The sequence below is a fragment of the Branchiostoma lanceolatum genome, chromosome 11 (genome assembly GCF_035083965.1).
Source record: "Branchiostoma lanceolatum isolate klBraLanc5 chromosome 11, klBraLanc5.hap2, whole genome shotgun sequence".
NCBI classification, from domain to species: Eukaryota; Metazoa; Chordata; class Leptocardii; order Amphioxiformes; family Branchiostomatidae; genus Branchiostoma; species Branchiostoma lanceolatum.
In genome coordinates, this window is record NC_089732.1 from 21,284 (window position 1) to 45,956 (window position 24,673).

Below are 24,673 nucleotides of genomic sequence, written 5' to 3' on the forward strand. Positions count from 1 at the left end.
CCTACACGTTCACTGCTAGACATACACATACAAATTCAGTGCAAGACGATTCTCCGGTGGTGCCTGTTGAAGGCTAGTTTATTGGCCCTCCATTGCTCCTGTAGACTACAGTACCTGACTATGTGCTACAGTGTAACAACGTTGGTCCTGTGGCTACAGCTGCTGTGCTACAGTGTAACAACGTTGGTCCTGTGGCTACAGTTCCTGTACTACAGTGTAACACTATTGGTACAGTGGCTACAGTTCCTCATTTTCTAGTTTAAGTTGACTGCAGCTCAGACTGTACAAATGTGGTTATAAGGCTACTTTTCCTTGAAGTCCATTAAAATCTGACTTGTACAGGTAAAATCTAGTTATTTAAGTTTGTACATGGTACCAGGTCATAATGAGATTTTGCTACACCCAAGACAGGTCAAAGTTCATCATGATGGCCGAACCCAACGCATCAGTTCTACTGTCTGAGAACATCTGATTCAAAGCAAGAAAAAGGTGGATATTTCGACAGTGAATCCTGTGGACCCAGGGATACAAAAAGGTGAAGTATTACAGCCAGGTGTACACTCTCTCATTACAACTCTTCACAGCTTGAACACTTGGAAATGACATTTCTTACAGTCAGGAAAAGTGGGGGTGTTTAGCTTAACTTCACAAAGTAAAATATAACCATTTCCTGACAGATCTAATAGAACAATACCGTGAAGCGCCCAAACAGCGCCTGCAGAACAGACCACATGTCAGTGAGTGAGCTATTGCTTGGAATGAAAGTAATGGTACAAGTGTTCTCCACGGTTTGTGGTCCTAATTCGCACAAGGGTTCTCCACAGTACCTTGTCCTTGGTTCACCTTTAACCTGTCTTCAGTTCACCTTTAACCTGTGCTTGGTTCGCGGTGTTCTACCTTAGCATAAGTTCATGATCAGCACCATCAGCATTTACAACTAGCCATGTTCGAGTAAGAAAACTGCAGACTATTTCTCTACAGGAGCAAATTTCACCTACAGTAAAATGTACACATCAGCATTTTTGGTTTCCTCTTTCAGACCTCTTCCACATTCTCTTCTATGTACAGTTACTAAAATAAAGGTCTTCTCTTTTTGCATATTTTTCCATAATTTTCATCTGCTTCATTTTAAATATCAAACAAAGTCCTGTCACAGAAACGAGTTTAGGTGAAAAAAAAACAGCCTAGCTTTCTACAGTGACACTACAATTTACATACATATACTAAAACCTAGGAAGAACCAGCTAAAACAGCCCATTGTAGAAACACAAGAATATGCGGTCAACAATATACTGACATACTAGTACAAAATACGAAATACAAAACAATTGCAGACATGAACATTTGTAGTGAAGAAATATTCACTCTTAATCAATCTTATCCCATTAACCTAACTTAATTTGTTTTCTCAATTATATTTGTAGATAATAATTTTACCTGGGCCAGAATGTTTCTAGGTTCTCCTGACTTAAGATGGGGTTAAGACCAGCCAGCCGAAATTATCCCCAACATTCGAACCAAAATTTTACACAGAACCCAGGACCCCATGTAAAAGACTTTGTTATGGGTCATGGTTGGTGGGCCATTTTTGGCGGCCATGTTTGGTGGGTGGAAAAAACCCTGTCACTATAGCCTTTCATAGTCTTATAACAGTGCTTTAGTTTTCAGACTAACTGTTGACCTTCTGTGATGTTTGTTTCCTACATAATGAGACATGCTGGTGGGTAAATGTCAGACCCCACCCAAAAAACTCTGAATCAACAAAGCACAGAATTATGCCACACATCTTACAAAGTTGCACAGCTCATCTTATCGTAAATACTGATTTTGTTTCTTCCTAAAGAGGGCCACATTTATTAACTTAAGTAATTCCATAATCAGTGTCAGGACATCTGCAAAATCATCTTCTGGACAATGCCAAAAGTTCAAGTTTTAAATTGAAAAACTAAAGGGCATTCTTAAACAAGAATGGCTAAGTTCTTCAGAAAACAGCTTTAAATATCCACAAATCATCTCGACTGAACATACGAGCATTTATAAACAATATTCATGTTGAAAATGACATAACTGCAGGTTCTCTGTTTACGGATAAATTGTCATATTGCCTACATGTTTCCAGTTGTGCCTACATGTTGCCAGTTGTGCCTACATGTTGCCAGTTGTGCCTACATGTTGCCAGTTGTGCCTACATGTTTCCAGTTGTGCCTACATGTTGCCAGTTGTGCCTACATGTTGCCAGTTGTGCCTACATGTTGCCAGTTGTGCCTACATGTTGCCAGTTGTGCCTACATGTTGCCGGTTGTGCCTACATGTTGCCAGTTATAATTAACGTTGTGCCTACATGTTGCCAGTTTCATTACTTGCAGCAAAGTAAGGTAGCAAAGTATGTGGCAATGTTCATAAATGCCCAAATAAGCCTACAGATGAAGACATTCTGGGAAGTTCAGCTGTTTTCTGAGAACTTAGTTGAACCCAAGATGAAAGAAGGCTGTCCTATTTCTAGTCAGGTGCTCCGAGGTCTAGATATTTGTCTGGTTGGTTCCTGTCTGTCCTCCCCTGCCCTGTAACACTTGTCTGTGGGAAGCCGTGTTATTCACATATGTACATCTCGGCTGCCCGCGAGGTAACGTGTTTCCCCCCTCCCCCCTGGCTAACATTACTGACTGCAGGACTCCACACTCTTGGCTGTGCTGGGCCGCAGCGCACTCGTCATCAGCAGGCTCTCCGTGTGCAGGCCGGAGGACGAGATGGTTGCCATGGCAGCCGTGCTGATCCCTGTAAAGGTCACTTCATGACCTTGCTTGCCACCCCCCTCCCCATCGTCAAATATGTGGTTAGCACGGGAGCTCGCGTGTAAACCCCCGTTCGCCTCCGGGTCGGACTTGAACTTTTTCAGCGGCTGTCCTTCCAGGAGGTCATTTCCCCCAAGGTCGTTGTTAAGTAGGGAGCTGAGCGCCTGGATTCCCAGCCCGTCAAGGTCAAATCCACCTGCGCTGGAGGTCGCCAGGTTGGGGTCGATGACAGGGATCGTTGGGGTGCCTGCAAAACAACAGAAGGTCTGCTGAAAACTATAGAACAACAGGTCTGCTGTAACCCTGCAGAACAGCAGGTCTGCTGTAACCCTGCAGAACAGCAGGTCTGCTGTAACCCTGCAGAACAGCAGGTCTGCTGTAACCCTGCAGAACAGCAGGTCTGCTGTAACCCTGCAGAACAGCAGGCCTGCTGTTACCCTGCAGAACAGCAGGTCTGCTGTAACCCTGCAGAACAGCAGGTCTGCTGTAACTCTGCAGAACAGCAGGTCTGCTGTAACCCTGCAGAACAGCAGGTCTGCTGTAACCCTGCAGAACAGCAGGTCTGCTGTAACCCTGCAGAACAGCAGGTCTGCTGTAACTCTGCAGAACAGAGGGCCTGGACCTCAAGCCTTAACTTATATCTGTGTTAAAGTCGGCGAGTGAGGGGATGTAACCCGAGCCTTACCCGTGTTCAAGTCATAGAGTGAGGGGATGTAACTCAATTTTTATTCTCAATTTTTTCCAGTTAATTTATTTTTATTTATCTATACTTGAGCCTTACCTGTGTTAAAGTCGGCGAGTGAGGGGATGTAACCCGACCCGCTGGAGCCCATGCTGCTGAGCAGATGTTTGTGCTTCAGACTGGAGCTGAAGTTTGGGCTGGAGGCTCGAGATGAGGCCTGGCTCTCGCTCTCATCCAGTAGCCTGTCCATGTAGTCCCTGGGTGGGGGGCATTGTAAGATGATCGACAAGGAAACTGTTCATAATTCAAAAGCTTGTCTTTCGAATAAAGAAACAAAGAAAGAAACAAAGAAAGAAAGAAACTACTGGTTGTGCATTATAAAAGAGATAATCAGACCATCCCGTCGAACAGACATCAAACTTACGTCACGCCGGGGTGGAAGTTGTACTTCTTCTTGCCGAGCCGGGCGTGGTTGGCGAACATGTCGTGTCTCTCCGTCTTCTTCCACAGGTAGTAAAAATGGACCAGGTCTCCTACGGACTTCATCGGCAGCTAACAAACAAACAAACAAACAATTCATGTGAATCTGAGACCTCCAACAGACTACATCAGCAGTGAGTGAGTGAGTGAAAGAGTGTGTGTATGAGTTAGTCAGTGAGTTAAAGAGTGTGTGTGAATTAGTGTGAAAGAGTGAGTGTGTGTGAGTGTAAGTGAAAGTGAAAGAGTGAGTGTGTGTGAGTTAGAGTGAGTGAGTGAGTGAGTTAGTGAGTTAGTGAGTTAGTGAGTTAGTGTGAGTGAGTGAGTGAAAGAGTGAGTTTGAGTAAGTGAAGAAGTTAAAAGTGCTCACCCTGGTTTTCTGTATCATGTGGAAATCCTTGCCGTACATCCTCAGCCCACTCTCAAAGTTCCGACAGTCTTCCTCTGACCACAAACTCTCCTCAGCTGCAGGGGACACAGGCAGGATTATACACACATACACGCACACACACTCACTCACATGTACAAGGACACACACACGCACCCACACACACATCAACTTCTCCCCCCACAAACTCTCCTCAGCTGCAGGGGACACAGGCAGGATTATACACACATACACACGTACAGACACGCACACACACACATGCACACACAGTTAAACCACACACGCGCGCGCAGTTACACCACAGGCACATCCTTCCCTGCACATTACAGCACTTAAACCACAGGCACATCCTTCCATTACAGCAGGTAATCCACAGGCACATCCTTCCATTACAGCAGGTAATCCACAGGCACATCCTTCCATTACAGCAGGTAATCCACAGGCACATCCTTCCATTACAGCAGGTAATCCACAGGCACATCCTTCCATTACAGCAGGTAATCCACAGGCACATCCTTCCATTACAGCAGGTAATCCACAGGCACATCCTTCCATTACAGCAGTTACACCACAGGCACATCCTTCCATTACAGCAGGTAATCCACAGGCACATCCTTCCATTACAGCAGTTACACCACAGGCACATCCTTCCATTACAGCAGGTAATCCACAGGCACATCCTTCCATTACAGCAGTTAAACCAGAGGCACATCCTTCCATTACAGCAGGTAATCCACAGGCACATCCTTCCATTACAGCAGGTAATCCACAGGCACATCCTTCCATTACAGCAGTTACACCACAGGCACATCATTTCATGCACATCACAGCAGTTACACCACAGGCACATCATTTCATGCACATCACAGCAGTTAAACCACAGGCACATCCTTCCATCACAGCAGCGCCACCTACTGGCAGGGCTGACGGACTGCATCCTTTTCCTTCTGAGCGCCTCCTGGAAGTCACCTTCACACTGCATCAACAGGAACAGCGCCTGGCAACAACAAACAACAAAATAAATAAACAAACGTTCAGGAACAGCCACTGCACATGGTGACAAGCAGCATCAATTTGTTGAAAGTTTTCAGAAAAGTGTACAAAAGTATCCATGATTTGCAACAAGATGGTTGCTGGTTTACCTGTTCGTCGTCCCGTACATGGCCCCCAGCCGGGACCGCGCCCATTCCCGGAGACCCCGGGGCCAGGGAGGCGTACTCGTCCAAGTAGCTTTCCACTGGAACAAACGATAGATTGTATATAAACATATGCACACAAAAACATGCACAGAAATGCACATACACATGCACACACTCGCACGCACCCCCCCCCCCCACACACACACACACATGCACCCCCCCACACAACACATGTACCCCCCTCACCCCTGCCCACGAACACAAACTCACCCTGCTTGTCGTCCAGCTGGGTTGGGTCCCACAGCAGCCTGTCCTCGCTGTCGTACGGGACGGGTTTGGACTCGTCGTACGCAGACAGGCCGGCCGGGACTTTGGCCTGGTAGTCCGGCCCCACCTGGATATCCTGCGGGAAACAGCACAACAACTTCAGTATTTCTGCCCCGTTTTCCCAGCCCTTCACCCCTACTCCCCCCCCCCCCCCCGTTATCCCAGGCCCTCACCCCTCCTCCCCCCGTTATCCCAGCCCTTCACCCCTCCTCCCCCCGTTATCCCAGCCCTTCACCCCTCCTCCCCCCGTTATCCCAGCCCTTCACCCCTCCTCCTCCTCCCCCCATTATCCCAGCCCCTCACCCCTCCTCCCCCCGTTATCCCAGCCCTTCACCCCTCCTCCCCCCGTTATCCCAGCCCCTCACCCCTCCTCCCCCCCGTTATCCCAGCCCTTCACCCCTCCTCCTCCTCCTCCCCCTGTTTTCCCAGCCCTTCACCCCTCCTCCCCCCCGTTATCCCAGCCCTTCACCCCTCCTCCCCCCGTTATCCCAGCCCCTCACCCCTCCTCCCCCCCGTTATCCCAGCCCTTCACCCCTCCTCTCCCCGTTTTCCCAGCCCCTCACCCCTCCTCCCCCCGTTATCCCAGCCCCTCACCCCTCCTCCCCCCCGTTATCCCAGCCCTTCACCCCTCCTCCCCCCCCGTTATCCCAGCCCTTCACCCCTCCTCCTCCTCCCCCCCCGTTATCCCAGCCCCTCACCCCTCCTCCCCCTCCCCCCGTTATCCCAGCCCCTCACCCCTCCGTTATCCTGTCCCCTCCCCCTCCTCCTGTGAGTGTGAACAGTTGTTTTCCTGTGTCTCACCACCAACGAGCTCATCATTACTGTTAAACACAGTCCTAATCCACACCACACAAAACCTTTACATGCGATCAATACGGATTTAAACACAGTCTTAATCCACACCACACAAAACCTTTACATGCGATCATTACTGAGTTAAACACAGTCCTAATCCACACCGCACAAAACCTTTACATGCGATCAATACGGAGTTAAACACAGTCCTAATCCACACCACACAAAACCTTTACATGCGATCATTACAGAGTTTAACAGTCCTAATCCAAACCACACAAAACCTTTACATGCGATCATTACTGAGTTAAACACAGTCCTAATCCACACCGCACAAAACCTTTACATGCGATCATTACAGAGTTAAACACAGTCCTAATCCACACCACACAAAACCTTTACATGCGATCATTACAGAGTTAAACAGTCCTAATCCACACCACACAAAACCTTTACATGCTATCATTACAGAGTTAAACACAGTCCTAATCCACACCACACAAAACCTTTACATGCGATCATTACCGAGTTAAACACAGTCCTAATCCACACCACACAAAACCTTTACATGCGATCATTACCGAGTTAAGCACAGTCCTAATCCACACCACACAAAACCTTTACATGCGATCATTACAGAGTTAAACACAGTCCTAATCCAGCATGCGAAGACACCACAGCTCTAACTCCTACATGCGAAGACACCACAGCTCTAACCCCAACATGCGAGGACACCACAGCTCTAACCCCAACATGCGAAGACACCACAGCTCTAACCCCAACATGCGAAGACACCACAGCTCTAACCCCAACATGCGAAGACACCGCAGCTCTAACTCCTACATGCAAAGACACCACAGCTCTAACTCCTACCTTCTTCCAGTCGTCAGCAGGGACATAATCTTCATCATCCTCATCATCATCTTCAGAGTACCCTTCCCCATTGGTTCTCGCTACAAAACATCACCAACAATCATTATGGCAACGCTACAAGCAACATGATGAACAAAGTAACAATTAAAAGTTAGGATACAAAACATTGAGGCCATTAACACGTCTTAACATCCTGTGGTTAAAAACTCACGTCTAAAGGTCCTGTGCTTAGTTCACAACTCACGTCTTAAAGTCCTGTGGTTTGCTTCCCCCTCCCCGTCCAGCCTGGATAAGAACTCGAGTGAAGACGAGGCTGCGCGGTCCTCGGGCGTCTCGTCCGGCAGGAGGTCGCGGGCGATCTGCTCCTTGTCTAGCGTCAGGTCCGGCGGCGGGAAGTCAGGCTCCCCGTCACTGCTGGGGGGGTGCGGCCCGTCATCAGAATAGCCATACATGGCCAGCAGCTGTTCCAACGGCATGTCACCCTCCTGCCAAACAGACACTTTTCAGACACACTCCTAACATAACTCCTAACATAACTCCTAACATAACTCCTAACATAACTCCTAACATAACTCCTAACATAACTCCTGACATAACTCCTGACATAACTCCTGACATAACTCCTGACATAACTCCTGACATAACTCCTGACATAACTCCTGACATAACTCCTGACATAACTCCTATCATAACTCCCGTCATATCTCTGGATGCACCGCAGCAATACCAGCTGAAGTTCGTGATGCAAGCACATCTGCTTTGCATTAAATATATTGTGAAATCTGTGCCCATTTAAAATGATGAAAAAAAAAACACCAGTCAACAAATTCTAATTCAGAAGCAGATGCTGCCATGTGCCTGCCTGTGTGTGTCAGGCCGAAGGACGGTTATAACTTAAACTGACAGAACAGGATCCCTGCTCCTTCACGAGAGGCAGCTGGTTATTGCCTCCTCATGAAGTTACCACAGGAAGCAGAGGAACTGACCTTCTCCAGCTCGGCGACCTCGTTGCTGTCGCCGCTGTCCTGCGCCTCCTCCTCCTCCAGCGTCTGCTCATCGTCGATCTCATCGATCAGCATCTCCGCAGACGGGTTAAACTCCCGGTCCGACTCTGTAAGGCAGTAACACACGGGTTAAACTCCCGGTCCGACTCTGTAAGGCAGTAACACACGGGTTAAACTCACGGTCCGACTCTGTAAGGCAGTAACACACGGGTTAAACTCACGGTCCGACTCTGCATAGAGAATCAATGGTATTCATCAATTCAGCACGTCTATCTCATGAAGATGAGGTGCACTCTTTATAAATCACACATTACAGAGTCTGTTTGCCAGGGCTGTCTCAAGCTTTTTAATTTCCACCTGTCCCACTCAGTGTTTGGAAGCTCATGTTATTAATTTTCATTGTTCAATCTGTAATTTTAAGCTTACAGAAATACATTTTCAACAAAAAAATGAAATGTGACCCACATCCCTGAAGGGACCTCTGGTATAATCTTGAGCCTTTGTGCAACAAATAATAAGACAAAAATCTTTAAAATCTAAATTTGTAATACTAAATAAGGAACACTTCAACATTTTCAAACATATAGTTTTCTGACCAGGGCTCAAAATGCATATTTGGGAATGGTGCACCTAACTTAAAAAATTAGGTGCACAGAAGAGAAACTTTGGGTGCACAATAGAATGTCGGCAAAACATAGTTACCAGCCCTAGTGCCTCATTTATACTGGAATCTGTTATTCTATTGCTTACTTCAAAATTTTTAAGAAGTATAACAAAGGTTTTGTTTCTTTTTCTGATACTTAAATTTGAAGAATATTTACATACTAGAATACAATAGTACCTTTAGCTTAAAAAAATATCTAGGTGCACTGGTGCACCCACAGTACAAAAACTATGTGCACAGTTCCAAATTTAGGTGCACAAAGGTGCACATGCACCAGTATTTCCAGCCCTGCTGACGGACTGAAAGGCAAAGCAACTTAGTGGTTCTCTATGGTAAATTTACAGGCACAACTACGCAGAAAAACATATTTCAAGCCATTTCTGAAACTGGCTTTATGATCTAGAATGTACTTTCCAACTTAATATTATGCGAATTACAGGCTACATTATTAGCCTGGGTGCCATCCTATTTCTACTGGGGCTCCTACACTCGCTACCCTTTTTTAGGGTAGCGAGTGTAGGAGCCCCGGTAGAAATAGGATGGCACCCAGGCTATACATAATTGCTTACAAGTATACAGCCATTGTCATGAAACCACTTCTATTGGAACTTACAATTAGAATTGCAGGGCCTGAAATACCAATTGCATGAGCAAATTTGCGCTGGTGCACTGGTGCAAGTTCAACCTGTAGAAATTTTTCCCTTTTTACTCACATAAATTTTGACTTCAAATGAAGAGTCGGTGCTCAAATTACACATTACAGTCAGGGCTCAAAATTCTTTTTTTGAAATAGGTGCACCCAACCAAAAAAATTAGGTGCACAGAAAAAAATGTGGGTGCACCACATAGAATAAAGTTGAATGTCAACAAAACATAAGTTTTGATGCTTCTGCCTCTCTTATAACTTCAATAGATGCAATTCTATCCAGATTTCAAATTTCAACCAAGCATCATACATCAAATAAAGTACAACAAAAGGTTATATTGCTTTTTCTGATACTTACATTTCAAAAATATTCTGTTTGCTAGTGTACAAGAGAACCTTTACACATAGAGTACAAAAATATCTAAGTGCACTGGTGCACCCATAGTCAAAAATAAGGTGCACAGCTCCAAACATATGTTCTATGATATAGTGTTACCACTGCTGACAGGGTAAGGTCTGGATCTATGATATGGTGTTACCACTGCTGACAGGGTAAGGTCTGGATCTATGATATGGTGTTACCACTGCTGACAGGGTAAGGTCTGGATCTATGATATGGTGTTACCACTGCTGACAGGGTAAGGTCTGGATCTATGATATGGTGTTACCACTGCTGACAGGGTAAGGTCTGGATCTATGATATGGTGTTACCACTGCTGACAGGGTAAGGTCTGGACCTGTGCAAGTAATTTCTCTTTCATCTGTAAGAGTGCAAGTTGACCCAAAAATGAATTTCGAGCCCTGAATTGTGAACCACAAATTTTCAATAACTATTACCGACCTGTGCTGTCTAACTGCCTTCAGAGTATTTGGCAGGTAGTTCTATTACATCTGATAATTATTTTTTTATGACATAGTTTGGTTCCCCCCAAAAAAAGGGGTTTACAAACACATCTGCCAGCAATGGCTAAACCACAGTAAGACTGAGGGTTAGGAGTGGATACCTGTAGTTTGTAAATGCAATCATCGAACTAAATTGTGTCATTAAAGGCAAGTTAAAATTAGAGAAAGCAGGAACCACTAACCTACTGGAATCAAAACTACTCCCGTGACTTCGTACAAGAACATCCATCAACATTTATTTCTTCCTTAAAGGTTATTATGATATAAACCCAAATCTAATCTTGAACACCAATTTGAGAAAAAAAAACGAGTTACTTGCTGACACTGTCAAAATTCCTACCTGTGAGTACATATATATTTTATGTATAGAGAGAGCAACGTTTCCGTACATAACATACGGTCACTGCACACCTTTCTTTTTCCGAGAAACATCCGTTCCAATAACGCCAAACTGCAAGAAAGCACAGCAAAGCTCTTCTCTCTAATAAGGCGCGGTTGGTGGTTAAAGTCTTCGCTAGAAGTGAGTTGACGCGCGCACGAAATGTTGGTTTGCCAGAGGTCCCGAATAAGGATAGACCACTGCGGACAGCGCTCATGAATAATTAATTAGTGATACAATTCACGAAAGCGGACATTTCCTAAAAATAACCAACAACCAAGACAACAACAGCACGGAAAACTGGCGATAGTCGGCCCACGCGCGATCTCTAGCCCGCAGTTCCCTCCAAAAACCTTACTTCCTGAACAAATCAGCTTTTTGACGACTAAGGAAGGAACCGGGGTCCTCACCTTATTTGCATATTGACGAAAAGTGAGTAAATCCCACACAAAAAATTCTTACCTGGACTCGAATCCCCCGGAACGGTCTGGAAAACAAAAACAACACATCAGCTGTTAATCAAAGTGGGGGAAAGGCCGCATCGAACGGGGAAACAACGGAAATGTCAAAGAAAAGTTCAAAATACGAGGCGGGCGAAAGTGGAAACGCCGGACATGTCGGACGCGAACTACAAGCGTCATCGGCGCCTTCCCGCCCTTAGAACGACAGATTGCCCAATATTACCACCCACAAATCCATACAGGCTCAAAAATACCCGCAAATTTGCACAAAAATGTCAAAATTTCCACAAAATTTCGTCAAAATGGAAAATTTCAGACTATACCTCCGCCATGTTGAATAATATTATGGGATAGCAAAGATGACCCGGATGTTATTTACATGTTTATCAGGTTGTTACGCCTGCTGTGATTGGATGGCTTCTCGGTGTGCTGAATTTTTGGTGTCTTCCACCGACTATATGAAATACAACTTTTCTTCTTATCTGCTTCTGTTTGGCTCTAAATAGTTTGCATAGCAAAATGTAAAACGTTCACTGTAAAAAGTTGCACTGTTCTATCACAACAGCAAGAAACCCAATTGACATCGGTAGATTGAACTGACCAATGAGAGCTTAGTTTACCTGCCTAACTATTGACCCCAGCAGTTAATTTATGCGGGTGCTCATAGCAACATCAACATTAGCTTTCTGGACTTTTGAGCGATTTTGGGGAGACTTCTGTGGCCATTTCCAGAGTTTTCCAGCATGTCAGCGTCAGCCAAGGGAAGGAGTAAGGCGCCCAGCATGGCAGGGTGCGGAAAGGCCGAGTTTTACTCGTTTTCACTTTCTTGGATCTGGATCGAACGCCTGTTCCTAGTAGTGTAGTGGCACGTATGGGGGAGGGGGGCATCGTGAGGAACAATTGTACGTAGCTTACCGAAGTGGGCGTAAGTCACACTGTGGTTTTCTTTATGTGCAGGCCTTAGTTTTGGCCAAAGTCCATGTTTCTGTTTTTCGCAAGTTGTCATTTGTTAACCAAGACCGTGCCTCAAGGACTAAACTCTCTGTCTCTCTTGTAAAACTAAAAGTTTTCTACTTATTATAGATATGACAAAAATAATTATTAGCCTGGAATCCAGACCTATTATAGCTCCCGAGTCTCTCTCCGCAAATAGCAAATATTTGCGGAGAGAGACTCGGGAGTTATAATAGGTCTGGATTCCAGGCTAAATAATTATAGCCACGTACCTGTCAATAGTTTTAACCTTCACCCCGTAACCAATACAAATTCGGTGCCAAACAGCTACCTTATAATTACTGGATGTAAATCCTACCTGACCGAAGACTCTACTCTACTATACTCTTACACGCAGGCTGAAGGTTGAAAAAGTGTTGACAAGATAGGTGTCAGCCAATCATAGCCCCGTTTGTTTGTTTGTTTGCTTTTGCGGCTCTGTTGTAATACTTGTGACACTGTACATGAGGATGACATGTACACCTTGGCAGAGTTTTAGGCAGTCATGTGTCTCAGTAAGCCAGCCGTGTGGACCTGAGCACTTTAAGTTTCAGTGCAGCGACAACAGGACTGCAGACCAAGATCAGAAACTGTTGGACCATGTTGCTATATATCCTCCACACTAATGCCCAGTGAGTTTAGCTTATACATCACAGTAAGTGAGTCGGAATACATCCATTCAACAGTTCATTATTCCAGCTCAGGGATGTCAGATGAGCACACCAAGAGCTCCATGATGTTGTGACCATGTGTGTTTATTTCTGTGTTTATTTGTTTGTTTGTTAGGGGTGCTCCCCAGAAGAGCATGCTCCGCAGCACGTTCCAGCACACCAAGAGCTCCATGATGGTGGGCTCCACGCGCAGCCAGGTCGCGGGGTCAAGCAGCAAGAAGAGCGTGGTGTTGGATGATGGGAAGGGTGGGGTGACGCAGCGCAACAAGGGGCCAAATGTGGTTGTCCTTGATGACGCGGGGAACGACGTGACGCCCCAGCCGCTGCTGGCCGTGGACCCGAACGCGCCGCATCACACGCAGAGCAAGCTGTTCGGGCAGGGCGGCACCGACTCATCATCTGTGGGAACTGTGAGTAGGGCGGGGTCCTATCAGAGGGCTTCTTACAACAGCTTTGTTACAGCTGGGTCCTATCAGAGGGCTTCTTACAACAGCTTAATTTGTTACAGCTGGGGTGACGGTCCTATCAGAGGGCTTCTTACAACAGCTTAATTTGTTACAGCTGGGGTCCTATCAGAGGGCTTCTTACAACAGCTTAATTTGTTACAGCTGGGGTCCTATCAGAGGGCTTCTTACAACAGCTTTGTTACAGCTGGGTCCTATCAGAGGGCTTCTTACAACAGCTTAATTTGTTACAGCTGGGGTGACGGTCCTATCAGCTTTGTTACAGCTAGGGCCTATCAGAAATCTTGTTGCAGTTGGTTACATTCTAGTCCGGCCAATCAGAAATATTCTACAGATTCTGAACTTAGTATCCCAGTCCGGCCAATCAGAGATCTTCTCACAGTAGTTAACATCCCAGTCTGGCCAATCAGAAATCTTGTTACAGTACAGTAGTTACAACCCTGTCCAGCCAATCAGATTTGTTACAGTACTAGTACAGTAGTTACAACCCTGTCCAGCCAATCAGAGATCTTGTTACAGTAGTTTTGTCTCTGTCCAGCCAAACAAATCTTCTCTCAGTAGTTTACATCCCAGTCAGTCCAATTAGAAATCTTGTTACAATAGCTTTCATCCCTGACCTGATTAATTAAAAGTTTCTTCCCTGACTAGCCTCTTAGATTTCTTGCTTGTTTGTTTGTTCAGCCCACTGACTTCATGTCGCAGGCTTCCATCTACCAGACTGGCACAGGAACGGCCAGCGTGTTCGGCGCTCCTTTCTCCAGGTCAGTATCAAATAATAACTTAAATATAACAGTTGGAAACTACAGATTGCGGCCGAATCCGAACAGCTCCTTTCCCCAATCTTGAAATGCTTCAGAAAATCAAGATTTGGTGTATTGGTACCGTCATGACCCCATTTTCACACCTTTCCAACCAGTTTGTAGTAAATGTATTCATCACGGAGACATGATGGTGTATGCAGTTTTAATAATGACCTTCAAGTTGTTATTTTCATGTAACCCTTATCATTCTAAAACAAGTGGGGCTCTTCGTCTTCCACTGCCTCCAACAAAGAAGTCAAACCCAGCTTGTGTAGATATTGCCATGTAGATATTGCCAACGCTATTATTATTGAGTAATCAGAGTATGTTACAACGTCAGTCACAGTTCCACGGGCAAGAACTGGCAATACATTAGCTTTCATATCATTTCTCCCCTCAGGTCGGTGATGGGCAGCGTCTCTCGGATCTCCGGACAGTCCACAGCAACAGACCAGTCCTTCGGTGACGAGATCTCGGAGGCGGGATCCCACGACCTTGCCCCTGGGCTGTCCAGTAAGTCATGACCTTGCCCCTGGGCTGTCCAGTAGGTCACGACCTTGACCCCGGGCCGGAAAACAGCCGGAGAACAATAACGTAGCAAACTTTGCTAAGGGGTTAACTACACGTAAAGAGTTAAGAATTAAATATTTTAGCTACTCACAGAGAATAAGTTTGTTTGTTTGTGAAGGTGTGAAGATGCGGCGTGAGGAAGTGAGAGGTTCTGAGGGAGGATAAGTTTGTTTGTTTGTGAAGGTGTGAAGACGCGGCGTGAGGAAGTGAGAGGTTCTGAGGGAGGATAAGTTTGTTTGTTTGTGAAGGTGTGAAGACGCGGCGTGAGGAAGTGAGAGGTTCTGAGGGAGGATAAGTTTGTTTGTTTGTGAAGGTGTGAAGACGCGGCGTGAGGAAGTGAAGGAGGTTCTGACGGAGGCAGATCTGGATCTCTCAGTGCCGATCCGGCTGACGGAGAGCGACACGATCTGGATCCTGGATCTGGTCGGGACGTGCGTAGCCAACGACAGCGAGAACGCCGACGGGATCCGGGCCAGGAATGAGAAGTACAAGGAGGTGAGATCTCTTAGATCTGGCATCACAACTCTTAGATCTGGGATCACAACTCTTAGATCAGGGATCACAACTCTTAGATCTGGCATCACAACTCTTAGATCTGGGATCACAACTCTTAGATCTGGGATCACAACTCTTAGATCTGGGATCACAACTCTTAGATCTGGCATCACACATGTTATTTGATATATTTCCAAGCTGATGTTATTTCATATGTTTCCCAGCTGATATTTGATATATGTTCCCCAGCTGATATTATTTGATATTTTTCCCAGCTGATATTTGATATGTTTCCCAGCTGATATTTGATATGTTCCCCAGCTGATATTTGATGTTTCCCAGCTGATATTTGATATGTTCCCCAGCTGATGTAATTTGATATGTTCCCCAGCTGTGTAAGAACCGTGTGGGGAACGACCGGTACATGGAGAGGGGCATGCAGACCTTCAACGATGCGCCAAAGAACAAGGAGGTGCAGGCGGAGAAAGTGGAGCTGATCGTAAGTAACTTTCACTGCTGTAAGTAACTTTCACTGCTGTAAGTAACTTTCACTGCTGTAAGTAACTTTCACTGCTGTAAGTAACTTTCACTGCTGTAACTACACCTGTCTGTGCAGGCAGTGCAGGTAATATTGTACAGGACACAGGCGTCCATGCCTCGGTATGGTTTGTGTGCTGTTGTTGAATTATTTGCATGCTATTCTTGTATGGGAAGTAGGAGACAACAACTAACAGGACCACTCGCAAACAACTGAGCTTTATCAAACGAGAGAACCGGATTGGCTGTTATATGTTCAAACAGCCGGTACCAGATAACGTCTAGTAGTACGTACTATAGAATCGCGTTCGAGATTACGTCTATGTACTATAGAGTCCTACACTTGAATGCACTGTTCCTGTACTGTTGTTTGTTCTGTTTCAGGACACGGGCATCAATGCCTCCGAGTGGGACATGCATGACACTTATCAGGACCTGGCAGCTAAAGACAAGGGTAAGAGTTTCCAAGTTGAAAATAACAAAGTAAAAAATGATCTTTTGTTGCACAACTTCCGCATGTGAAATTCCTGGACCCTGTTTGTGTATCAATGTGAAGGTTTGATGCCGTAACTCTCTCCTCTGCCCCTCCCCTGCAGAGAAGTCGGGAGAGGCGGATGCGGACCAGGACCTGATCAGCCGACCCACCAGCAAGAAGGCCGACCTGGAGGAGACTTCTGTGGAGGGGTCGATGCGGCAAGGGTCGGCTCTGTCAGGGCAAAGTGGGAGGGGTGAGTTTTATAAGGGTCGGCTTTGTCGGGGCACAGTGGGAGGGGTAAGTTTTATCGTGAGAATGTGACCTATGAAATTTATCCAACCATGTTCCGATAAACCATGGGACCACTAGCCAACCACCACCTGATTCCCAGCTCACATGACCTGTAATGTTCCAGAGAGCCGTGCCAGCCTGATGGGGTCCAGCATGCAGGTGTCGCAGTTCGAGATTGCGGAGACGCCCGCGCCGCCAGCGCTGCCAGAGAAGGACGGAACCGTTGATGGCGTCATCGATGATGCCGACCATCCCCTCCTCAAGGTCAGGCTCCTCAAGGTCGTGTAGGGGGACCTTGGGGCAGTGATGCTTTTATGCATGCCATGTTTTTCTTGTGCTGATTTTGTGCTGTTTGTAGGCATTCCTTGTTTTGTGCTGATTCTGTGTTTTTGTAAATCCGCTGGCCTTGTGCTTCAGACGGAGAGCCTGCAGCACGACTTGTTTGTCATGGAGAGGGTCGTGGTGCAGAACATCTTCCAGCCCAAACAGGCAGCGTACAGAGGCATGGACGAGCTCACAGGTCAGTACAAACCCACAGGTCAGTACTAACCCACAGGTCAGTACAAACCCACAGGTCAGTGCAAACCCACAGGTCAGTACAAACTCACAGGTCAGTACAAACCCACAGGTCAGTACAAACCCACAGGTCAGTACAAACCCACAGGTCAGTACAAACCCACAGGTCAGTACAAACCCACAGGTCAGTGCAAACCCACAGGTCAGTACAAACTCACAGGTCAGTACAAACCCACAGGTCAGTACAAACCCACTGGTCAGTACAAACCCACAGGTCAGTACAAACCCACAGGTCAGTACAAACCCACAGGTCAGTACAAACTCACAGCCTACAGAGGCATGGACGAGCTCACAGGTCAGTACAAACCCACAGGTCAGTACAAACTCACAGCCTACAGAGGCATGGACGAACTCACAGGTCAGTACAAACCCACAGGTCAGTACAAACCCACAGGTCAGTACAAACTCATAGCCTACAGAGGCATGGACGAACTCACAGGTCAGTACAAACCCACAGGTCAGTACAAACCCACAGGTCATTACAAACCCACAGGTCAGTACAAACCCACAGGTCAGTACAAACCCACAGGTCAGTACAAACTCACAGCCTACAGAGGCATGGACGAACTCACAGGTCAGTACAAACCCACAGGTCAGTACAAACCCACAGGTCAGTACAAACTCATAGCCTACAGAGGCATGGACGAACTCACAGGTCAGTACAAACCCACAGGTCAGTACAAACCCACAGGTCAGTACAAACCCACAGGTCAGTACAAACCCACAGGTCAGAACAAACCCACAGGTCAGTACAAACTCACAGGTCAGTACAAACCCACAGGTCAGTACAAACCCACAGGTCAGTACAAACCCACAGGTCAGTACAAACCCACAGGTCAGTACAAACCCACAGGTCAGTACAAACCCACAGGTCAGTACAAACTGATGAAACTGCTTCTAAAACCTTGCTGTAACTAGACTATGGCCAAATTTGCAGAGCAGTACAAACTCACAGGTCAGCAAAACTGTCTCTCATTGATATATAAAACTCTACTGTAAGTAACCACACCATAGACAAAGTCAGGTCATGAACATGCTCTTTGTTTTAACTTAATGTTCTGTTCTGGGATTCATGGCAACAGTAATGTGCTGACTGTTGTCTAGACAGTCCAGTGTGTCTTCCTGCCCCGTTGGATGATGATTGTGATGATTAGTCATGGTGATGATGATGTGTGATGATGGTAAGTGATTGTGATGTTTAGTGCTGATGCTGATGCTGTTCTGTACACCCCCCACCCCCCAGACGTGGACCGTGAGGTTCCGGACGAGCCCCCTCCCACGGCCGGCTCCATGTCCATCACACAGATGGGCCCCAACCTGGAGCGGCTCTGGATCTACCACTGCGAGCTGACGGACGGCAGGAACGTCAGCTGCCTGTCCTGGAACAAGGCTAACCCGGTCAGCAAACAAACAAACAGACAAACATAGAAACCCAGTAGGTGCAATAGAACATGTATGTCCTGGTCAGTGGACTAACCTAACTGTACCCTACCTTGAATGTTTTTTTTTAAATATTTATTGTTATAGAAATGCTAAGAGGAAAAAGACAGTAGTTAAGGAAGAAGAGCATGCAGCATAATCTCACAGTCTTTAAAGTGAGAGGAATGTTCAGCATAATCTCACAGTCTTTAAAGTGAGAGGAATGTTCAGCATAATCTCACAGTCTTTAAAGTGAGAGGAATGTTCAGCATAATCTCACAGTCTTTAAAGTGAGAGGAATGTTCAGCATAATCTCACAGTCTTTAAAGTGAGAGGAATGTTCAGCATAATCTCACAGTCTTTAAAGTGAGAGGAATGTTCAGCATAATCTCACAGTCTTTAAAGTGAGAGGAATGTTCAGCATAATCTCACAGTCTTTAAAGTGAGAGGAATGTTCAGCATAATCTCACAGTCTTTAAAGTGAGAGGAATGTTCAGCATAATCTCACAGTCTTTAAAGTGAGAGGAATGTTCAGCATAATCTCACAGTCTTTAAAGTGAGAGGGATGCTCAGCATAATCTCACAGTCTTTAAAGTGAGAGGAATGTTCAGCATAATCTCACAGTCTTTAAAGTGGGAGGAATGTTCAGCATAATCTCACAGTCTTTAAAGTGAGAGGAATGTTCAGTATAATCTCACAGTCTTTAAAGTGGGAGGAATGTTCAGTATAATCTCACAGTCTTTAAAGTGAGAGGATGTTCAGCAGAATCTCATTGTTTTTTTATATTTGCAACCAGGACCTGATCGCCGTGGGTTACGGCCAGTTTGGGTTCAACGACCAGAAAGGCGGGCTGGCCTGCTGCTGGTCTCTCAAGAACCCCAAGGTGAGACCATGTACACAATGATTATACCAATGCGCAGTATGAACCCCAATGTGAGACCGCTTGTAAGCTAAGTTTCCCAGTATGAGTAAAGGAAACTGTCTGCAGTTGTAGTGTTGTTGTTTGTATGAGTAAAGGACTCGTATCTGCAGTTGTAGTGTTTTTGTTTGTATGAGTAAAGGAGGCGTCTGCAGTTGTAGTGTTGTTGTTTGTATGAGTAAAGGACTCGTATCTACAGTTGTAGTGTTGTTGTTTGTATGAGTAAAGGACTCGTATCTGCAGTTGTAGTGTTGTTGTTTGTATGAGTAAAGGAGGCGTCTGCAGTTCCAGTGTTTTTGTTGCATGATAATTACCAGACCCGACTGGTAGGTTTATTTCTCCACTTACTCTTAGTGATAAGTTTTGTGGGTTCTCATATAAACATGCTCAAGGTGTAACACGGGACCTGGGGCTTTATATCCCGTCTGAGTTAACATTCCTTATAGAAGCTATATTATACTAATTTTCACCATTTAAGTGAGGAAACAGGTTCCTAGTGCCTCCCTACTTGCTGCTGAATGTTAAGTGAAGAAACAGGTTCCTTGTGCCTCCCTACTTGCTGCTAAATGTTAAGTGAAGAAACAGGTTCCTAGTGCCTCCCTACTTGCTGCTAAATGTTAAGTGAAGAAACAGGTTCCTAGTGCCTCCCTACTTGCTGCTGAATGTTAAGTGAAGAAACAGGTTCCTAGTGCCTCCCTACTTGCTGCTGAATGTTAAGTGAAGAAACAGGTTCCTAGTGCCTCCCTACTTGCTGCTAAATGTTAAGTGAAGAAACAGGTTCCTAGTGCCTCCCTACTTGCTGCTAAATGTTTCCTGCTGATGTTGCTGTTTCAGTACCCAGAGAGAGTGTACCACTGTGCCTCGGGGGTGGTCAGCATGGACTTCTCCTACCAGAACCCCAGTCTGCTGGCCGTGAGTAGATTTGGTGCTTCTAGTGGAACAATTTGTGCACTCAGGAATATCAGCTCAATCCTGGGAAACTTGCACCTTGAAATTCAACCAAAGTGCACTGGTGTAATCTGACGAGAAGTCAACAGTCCCAAATTAATGGCACTTCCTGTTGAAGGAAACATGAAATTCCCAGTTGTTTGAATCAAAGCAAGTGTGAACCTGCAGTTCCTCCCATGTCTGCTAGGTGGGGCTGTACGACGGAACTGTTGCCATCTACAATGTGAGGAGCCAGGAGGACTCACCTGTGCTGGACAGCTTGTAAGTTTGTCTCACCTTTCTCACCTGTGCTCACCTGTGCTGGACAGCTTGTAAGTTTGTCTCACCTTTCTCACCTGTACTCATGCTCATGGCCTCACCTTTCCTCACCAGCGCTGGGCGACTTGTAAGTTTGCTTCACCTGTGCTCACCTGTACTAGACAGCTTGTAAGCTTGCCTCACCTGTCCTCACCTGTCCTCACCTGTGCTAGACAGCTTGTAAGCTTGCCTCACCTGTCCTCACATGTCCTCACCTGTGCTAGACAGCTTGTAAGTATGTTCACATGAGCTGCACACTCGTCCTCAGCTTGCCATCAATCTGCATGCATTAATGACTCTCCCCTGCTTCCCTGCCAGCTGCATGCATTAATGACTCTCCCCTGCTTTCTCCTGCTTTCCGCAGTCAGTCCGGACAGGACCACGTCAAAAACAGGTAGGTTCTTTTCTGCCCTCTGCACCCCCGGTATGATGTAGACTAGGTCAGGTTTCATTTATTGTTTTTGCCTTTTTTCATTAGTAGCTTTTCTAATACTTTGCTCATGAAGTTGTGTCCCCCCCCCCTGCGGTGAAGTACACTTTACCCCTAGTCCTCTTGTGTTTTAACAGCATAGTGAACATACATACTTACATACACTTACCTATATGTGCTGTGTGTAACGTGTCTGTCTGTCTGTAGTGAGAACGCAGGGAAACACTCGGCGCCGGTGTGGCAGCTCAAGTGGGTGGAGCGAGACCGCGGTGCCCATGGCGATGAGCGCGGCGAGGTTCTGGTGTCGGTGTCGGCTGACGGCAGGGTCGTGCAGTGGTCCATCCGGAAGGGACTGGAGGCTTCAGGTACAGCAGCTGTGCTTGATGAATTGTTATCTTTTCTGCGTCTCTGATGACTGCTAATGACTCCTTCCTTCAATACTGCTGAAGGCTCCTTCCTGTTAGACTACTGAAGGCTCCTTTCTGTGTTCCTTAAGACTCCTGAAGGCTCCTTCCTGTAAGACTACTGAAGGCTCCCTGCTGTATTTCAGACCTGATGAAGCTTAAGCGCACGGCTGTGAAGCAGACGGGAGCGGGGAAGGGAAAGGAAGGAAGCAAGAAGAGCGAAGGTCTCATCTTCAGATTCGCCCCCGGACTCTGCTTCGACTTCAGTGCCAAGGACCCCAACATGTGAGTCCCAAGCCTGCACACTTTGTCCTTTTGCTCTGAGTAGTTTGGAATAAGGAATGGGGTCTTGTGTTTCCATGGAAACATTCCTACATAACCTACCCACAATGCTACCATGTTCAACCTACCCATAATGCCCCATTACTTCCTGTGTGCAGCTACCTGGCAGGGACGGAGGAGGGCCACATCCACAAGTGTTCCTGTTCCTACAACGAGCAGTACCTGGACTCATATGCAGGGCACACGGTAAGGGCAGTACCTGCACTCATATGCAGGGCACACGGTAAGGGCAGTACCTGGACTCCTATGCAGGGCACACGGTAAGGGCAGTACCTGGACTCCTATGCAGGGCACACGGTAAGGGCAGTACCTGGACTCATATGCAGGGCACACGGTAAGGGCAGTACCTGGACTCATATGCAGGGCACACGGTAAGGGCAGTACCTGGACTCATATGCAGGGCACACGATAAGGGCAGTACCTGGACTCATATGCAGGGCACACGGTAAGGGCAGTACCTGGACTCATATGCAGGGCACACGGTAAGGGCAGTACCTGGACTCATATGCAGGGCACACGGTAAGGGCAGTACCTGGACTCATATGCAGGGCACACGGTAAGGGCAGTACCTGGACTCATATGCAGGGCACATGGTAAGGGCTGTTTCTGTCCTGCTTATGTCCTGTTGCTGTCCTGTTTATTTATTTAACTCTACAAGATCATCATGATTGATTGCTGTTTGTGCACGGCTGATTCTGTCCTGTTTCTGTCCTGTTCCGTTTAGGGTCCAGTCTACAAGATCACGTGGTCGCCGTTTGCGCCCGACATCTTCCTGAGCTGCAGCGCCGATTGGAGCGTCCGACTCTGGTCACATGACATGACATCACCAGCCATTAACTTCTTCTCCTCCACGGTGAGAAGCCAATAACCTCAGAAAGTTTCAGCCATCATTTTTTTTGGATTTCTTCAATCCTAAAACAAAATGATAACTGTAAATTGTATAAGACCTATTCCTTCCATTCTCCACATGACAAACTGTTGCTGTCATATTACCAGTAAGTGAAGAAATCGCCATGTTGCACTTTGTCCCCACCCGCAGCGCTCGGTGTACGATGTGTGCTGGTCGCCCTCATCATCCACTGTGTTCGGCTGCGTCAACGAAGGAGCCGTGGAGATCTGGGACCTGTCCGTCAGCACGTGAGCTTCTTAGCTTTTTCTAGGAGTCTTGAAGTAAGAATAAAGGCAGCTACAGGCGGGGTCTTTGACCCTATCAGCAGCCTTGTGTGAAAAAGACCTGTAAATCATGGCTCTGTGGTACCGGAAGGTACAGAATTGTGCCACCTGTGTAATAAGTACTAACCCTGTCTGTCTGTCTGTCTGATTGCCGCAGGTTGGATCCCATCATCGTGAACGTGCCGAACCCCGGCATCAAGCTGTCCTGCATCTCCTTCACTCTCAATTCCGATGTAAGTACCACAGACAAACAAACAAACAAACGATTCTCACTCTGACCTCTGAAATATGTACCACACACACTGTGGAATGGAACAGCATTTAACTTTTTCTGTACCCCCCTGCAGTGCGTATTGGTAGGTGCCAGTGATGGACAAGTCACTGTCTATAAGCTGAAGTGCATGCAGCCGACGCCCGACAACCAGGTCAGCACATCAGAACTGCATTGTGTTTTGAAATTTTATCTCAGACCAAGGAAAAGCCTCCTTGCTCAGACCAAGATGTGCTGTAACAGCCAAGTCAGAAGATGTGTTGAGAAAAGGATATCTATGATAATTTACACTAATGCCATGCACAAATGCAGGTTACTGAAGGGAACTTTTTTTCATTGATCCACTGTGAGTTGATTAGTTTGATAAAATGTGTTGTTTATTTCAGGGCGGCGCCCTGAGGGACATTATCCAGGCCACCATGGCCTCCCAGCTGCAGAGCACGGGCAAGGCAGGCAAGAAGAAGGGCAGCGGGGAGTGACACTAACTTATGCAGCTTTCCTCAACGAAATCAGTACAGTCTCAAACTTCTGCAGCTTATCTCAAGGAAATCAGTAATGCGCCATCTCAAACTTCTGCATCTTCCCTGGAGGAAATTTGCTTCATGGGGGAGAAATGCACCATCTCATACCTCTTGCATTTGTCGCCAGACTAGCGGAACTGATTTCTCACCTTGTAGAAAGGAAAACTACAGGTTGGATAATGGTATTGAGGAAGGAACTGGCAGTTCAAATACATTATATTCCTGTAAATTGAATTTCCCCCTGACCAAAGTAACATGAGGCAGAAATGCTGAATGTATGGCAGATATAACTTGTGTGATGATCTTCATTTTTCAACACTGTATAGATGAGAATGAATTTTGCAGAAGATGTACATGCAAACAGTGTAAGAAAATTAGACGTCTTGTACTTGACATTTTTGCTGCTGACACCACTGTTCTGTCAAAAGATGTATATTTTGTAAATTGATACACAGAGTAGCTTTGTGTTGATATGTGACTCTTCGGTTGTATAAGATATATAAAGGTTCCAGAAAGTAAAGGTTCCAAAAACCGTTCACTGTATGGC

General features: G+C 46.3%; 2 protein-coding genes across 14 annotated transcripts; one reads left to right on the forward strand and one right to left on the reverse strand.

Moving 5' to 3' along the window:
* Positions 1 to 49: 49 nt before the first annotated feature.
* On the reverse strand, positions 50 to 11,894 carry LOC136444710 (mesoderm induction early response protein 1-like). Of its 12 annotated transcripts, none has more exons than XM_066442406.1 (14): positions 11,684 to 11,725; positions 11,532 to 11,556; positions 8,460 to 8,584; positions 7,718 to 7,958; positions 7,474 to 7,553; positions 5,749 to 5,881; positions 5,482 to 5,576; positions 5,255 to 5,336; positions 4,322 to 4,416; positions 3,899 to 4,026; positions 3,574 to 3,731; positions 2,338 to 3,039; positions 2,166 to 2,205; positions 50 to 2,105 (listed from the first exon to the last, which is right to left on the reverse strand). In XM_066442406.1, exons 1-12 carry the CDS (start codon positions 11,708 to 11,710, stop codon positions 2,657 to 2,659), a joined length of 1,572 nt encoding a protein of 523 aa, XP_066298503.1. In that variant the 5' UTR covers positions 11,711 to 11,725; the 3' UTR covers positions 50 to 2,105; positions 2,166 to 2,205; positions 2,338 to 2,656. The 12 variants fall into 12 exon arrangements, with proteins under 12 accessions (XP_066298503.1, XP_066298505.1, XP_066298506.1 ...); XM_066442408.1 differs by having other exon boundaries at positions 2,166 to 2,225; XM_066442409.1 differs by lacking the exon at positions 2,166 to 2,205 and adding an exon at positions 2,206 to 2,245.
* A 268-nt stretch (positions 11,895 to 12,162) lies between these two features.
* Positions 12,163 to 24,662, forward strand: LOC136444709 (dynein axonemal intermediate chain 4-like). Of its 2 annotated transcripts, XM_066442397.1 has the most exons (23): positions 12,163 to 12,320; positions 13,310 to 13,604; positions 14,340 to 14,419; positions 14,859 to 14,971; positions 15,342 to 15,523; positions 15,915 to 16,022; positions 16,445 to 16,514; positions 16,657 to 16,788; positions 16,951 to 17,090; positions 17,244 to 17,346; positions 18,646 to 18,800; positions 19,618 to 19,704; positions 20,575 to 20,652; positions 20,876 to 20,949; positions 21,350 to 21,379; positions 21,623 to 21,780; positions 21,966 to 22,104; positions 22,260 to 22,347; positions 22,886 to 23,014; positions 23,201 to 23,298; positions 23,492 to 23,567; positions 23,682 to 23,759; positions 23,992 to 24,662. In XM_066442397.1, the coding sequence occupies exons 1-23, from the start codon at positions 12,274 to 12,276 to the stop codon at positions 24,082 to 24,084; spliced, it is 2,553 nt and encodes an 850-aa protein (XP_066298494.1). In that variant the 5' UTR covers positions 12,163 to 12,273; the 3' UTR covers positions 24,085 to 24,662. The 2 variants fall into 2 exon arrangements, with proteins under 2 accessions (XP_066298494.1, XP_066298495.1); XM_066442398.1 differs by lacking the exon at positions 21,350 to 21,379.
* The last annotated feature ends 11 nt before the right edge of the window (positions 24,663 to 24,673 follow it).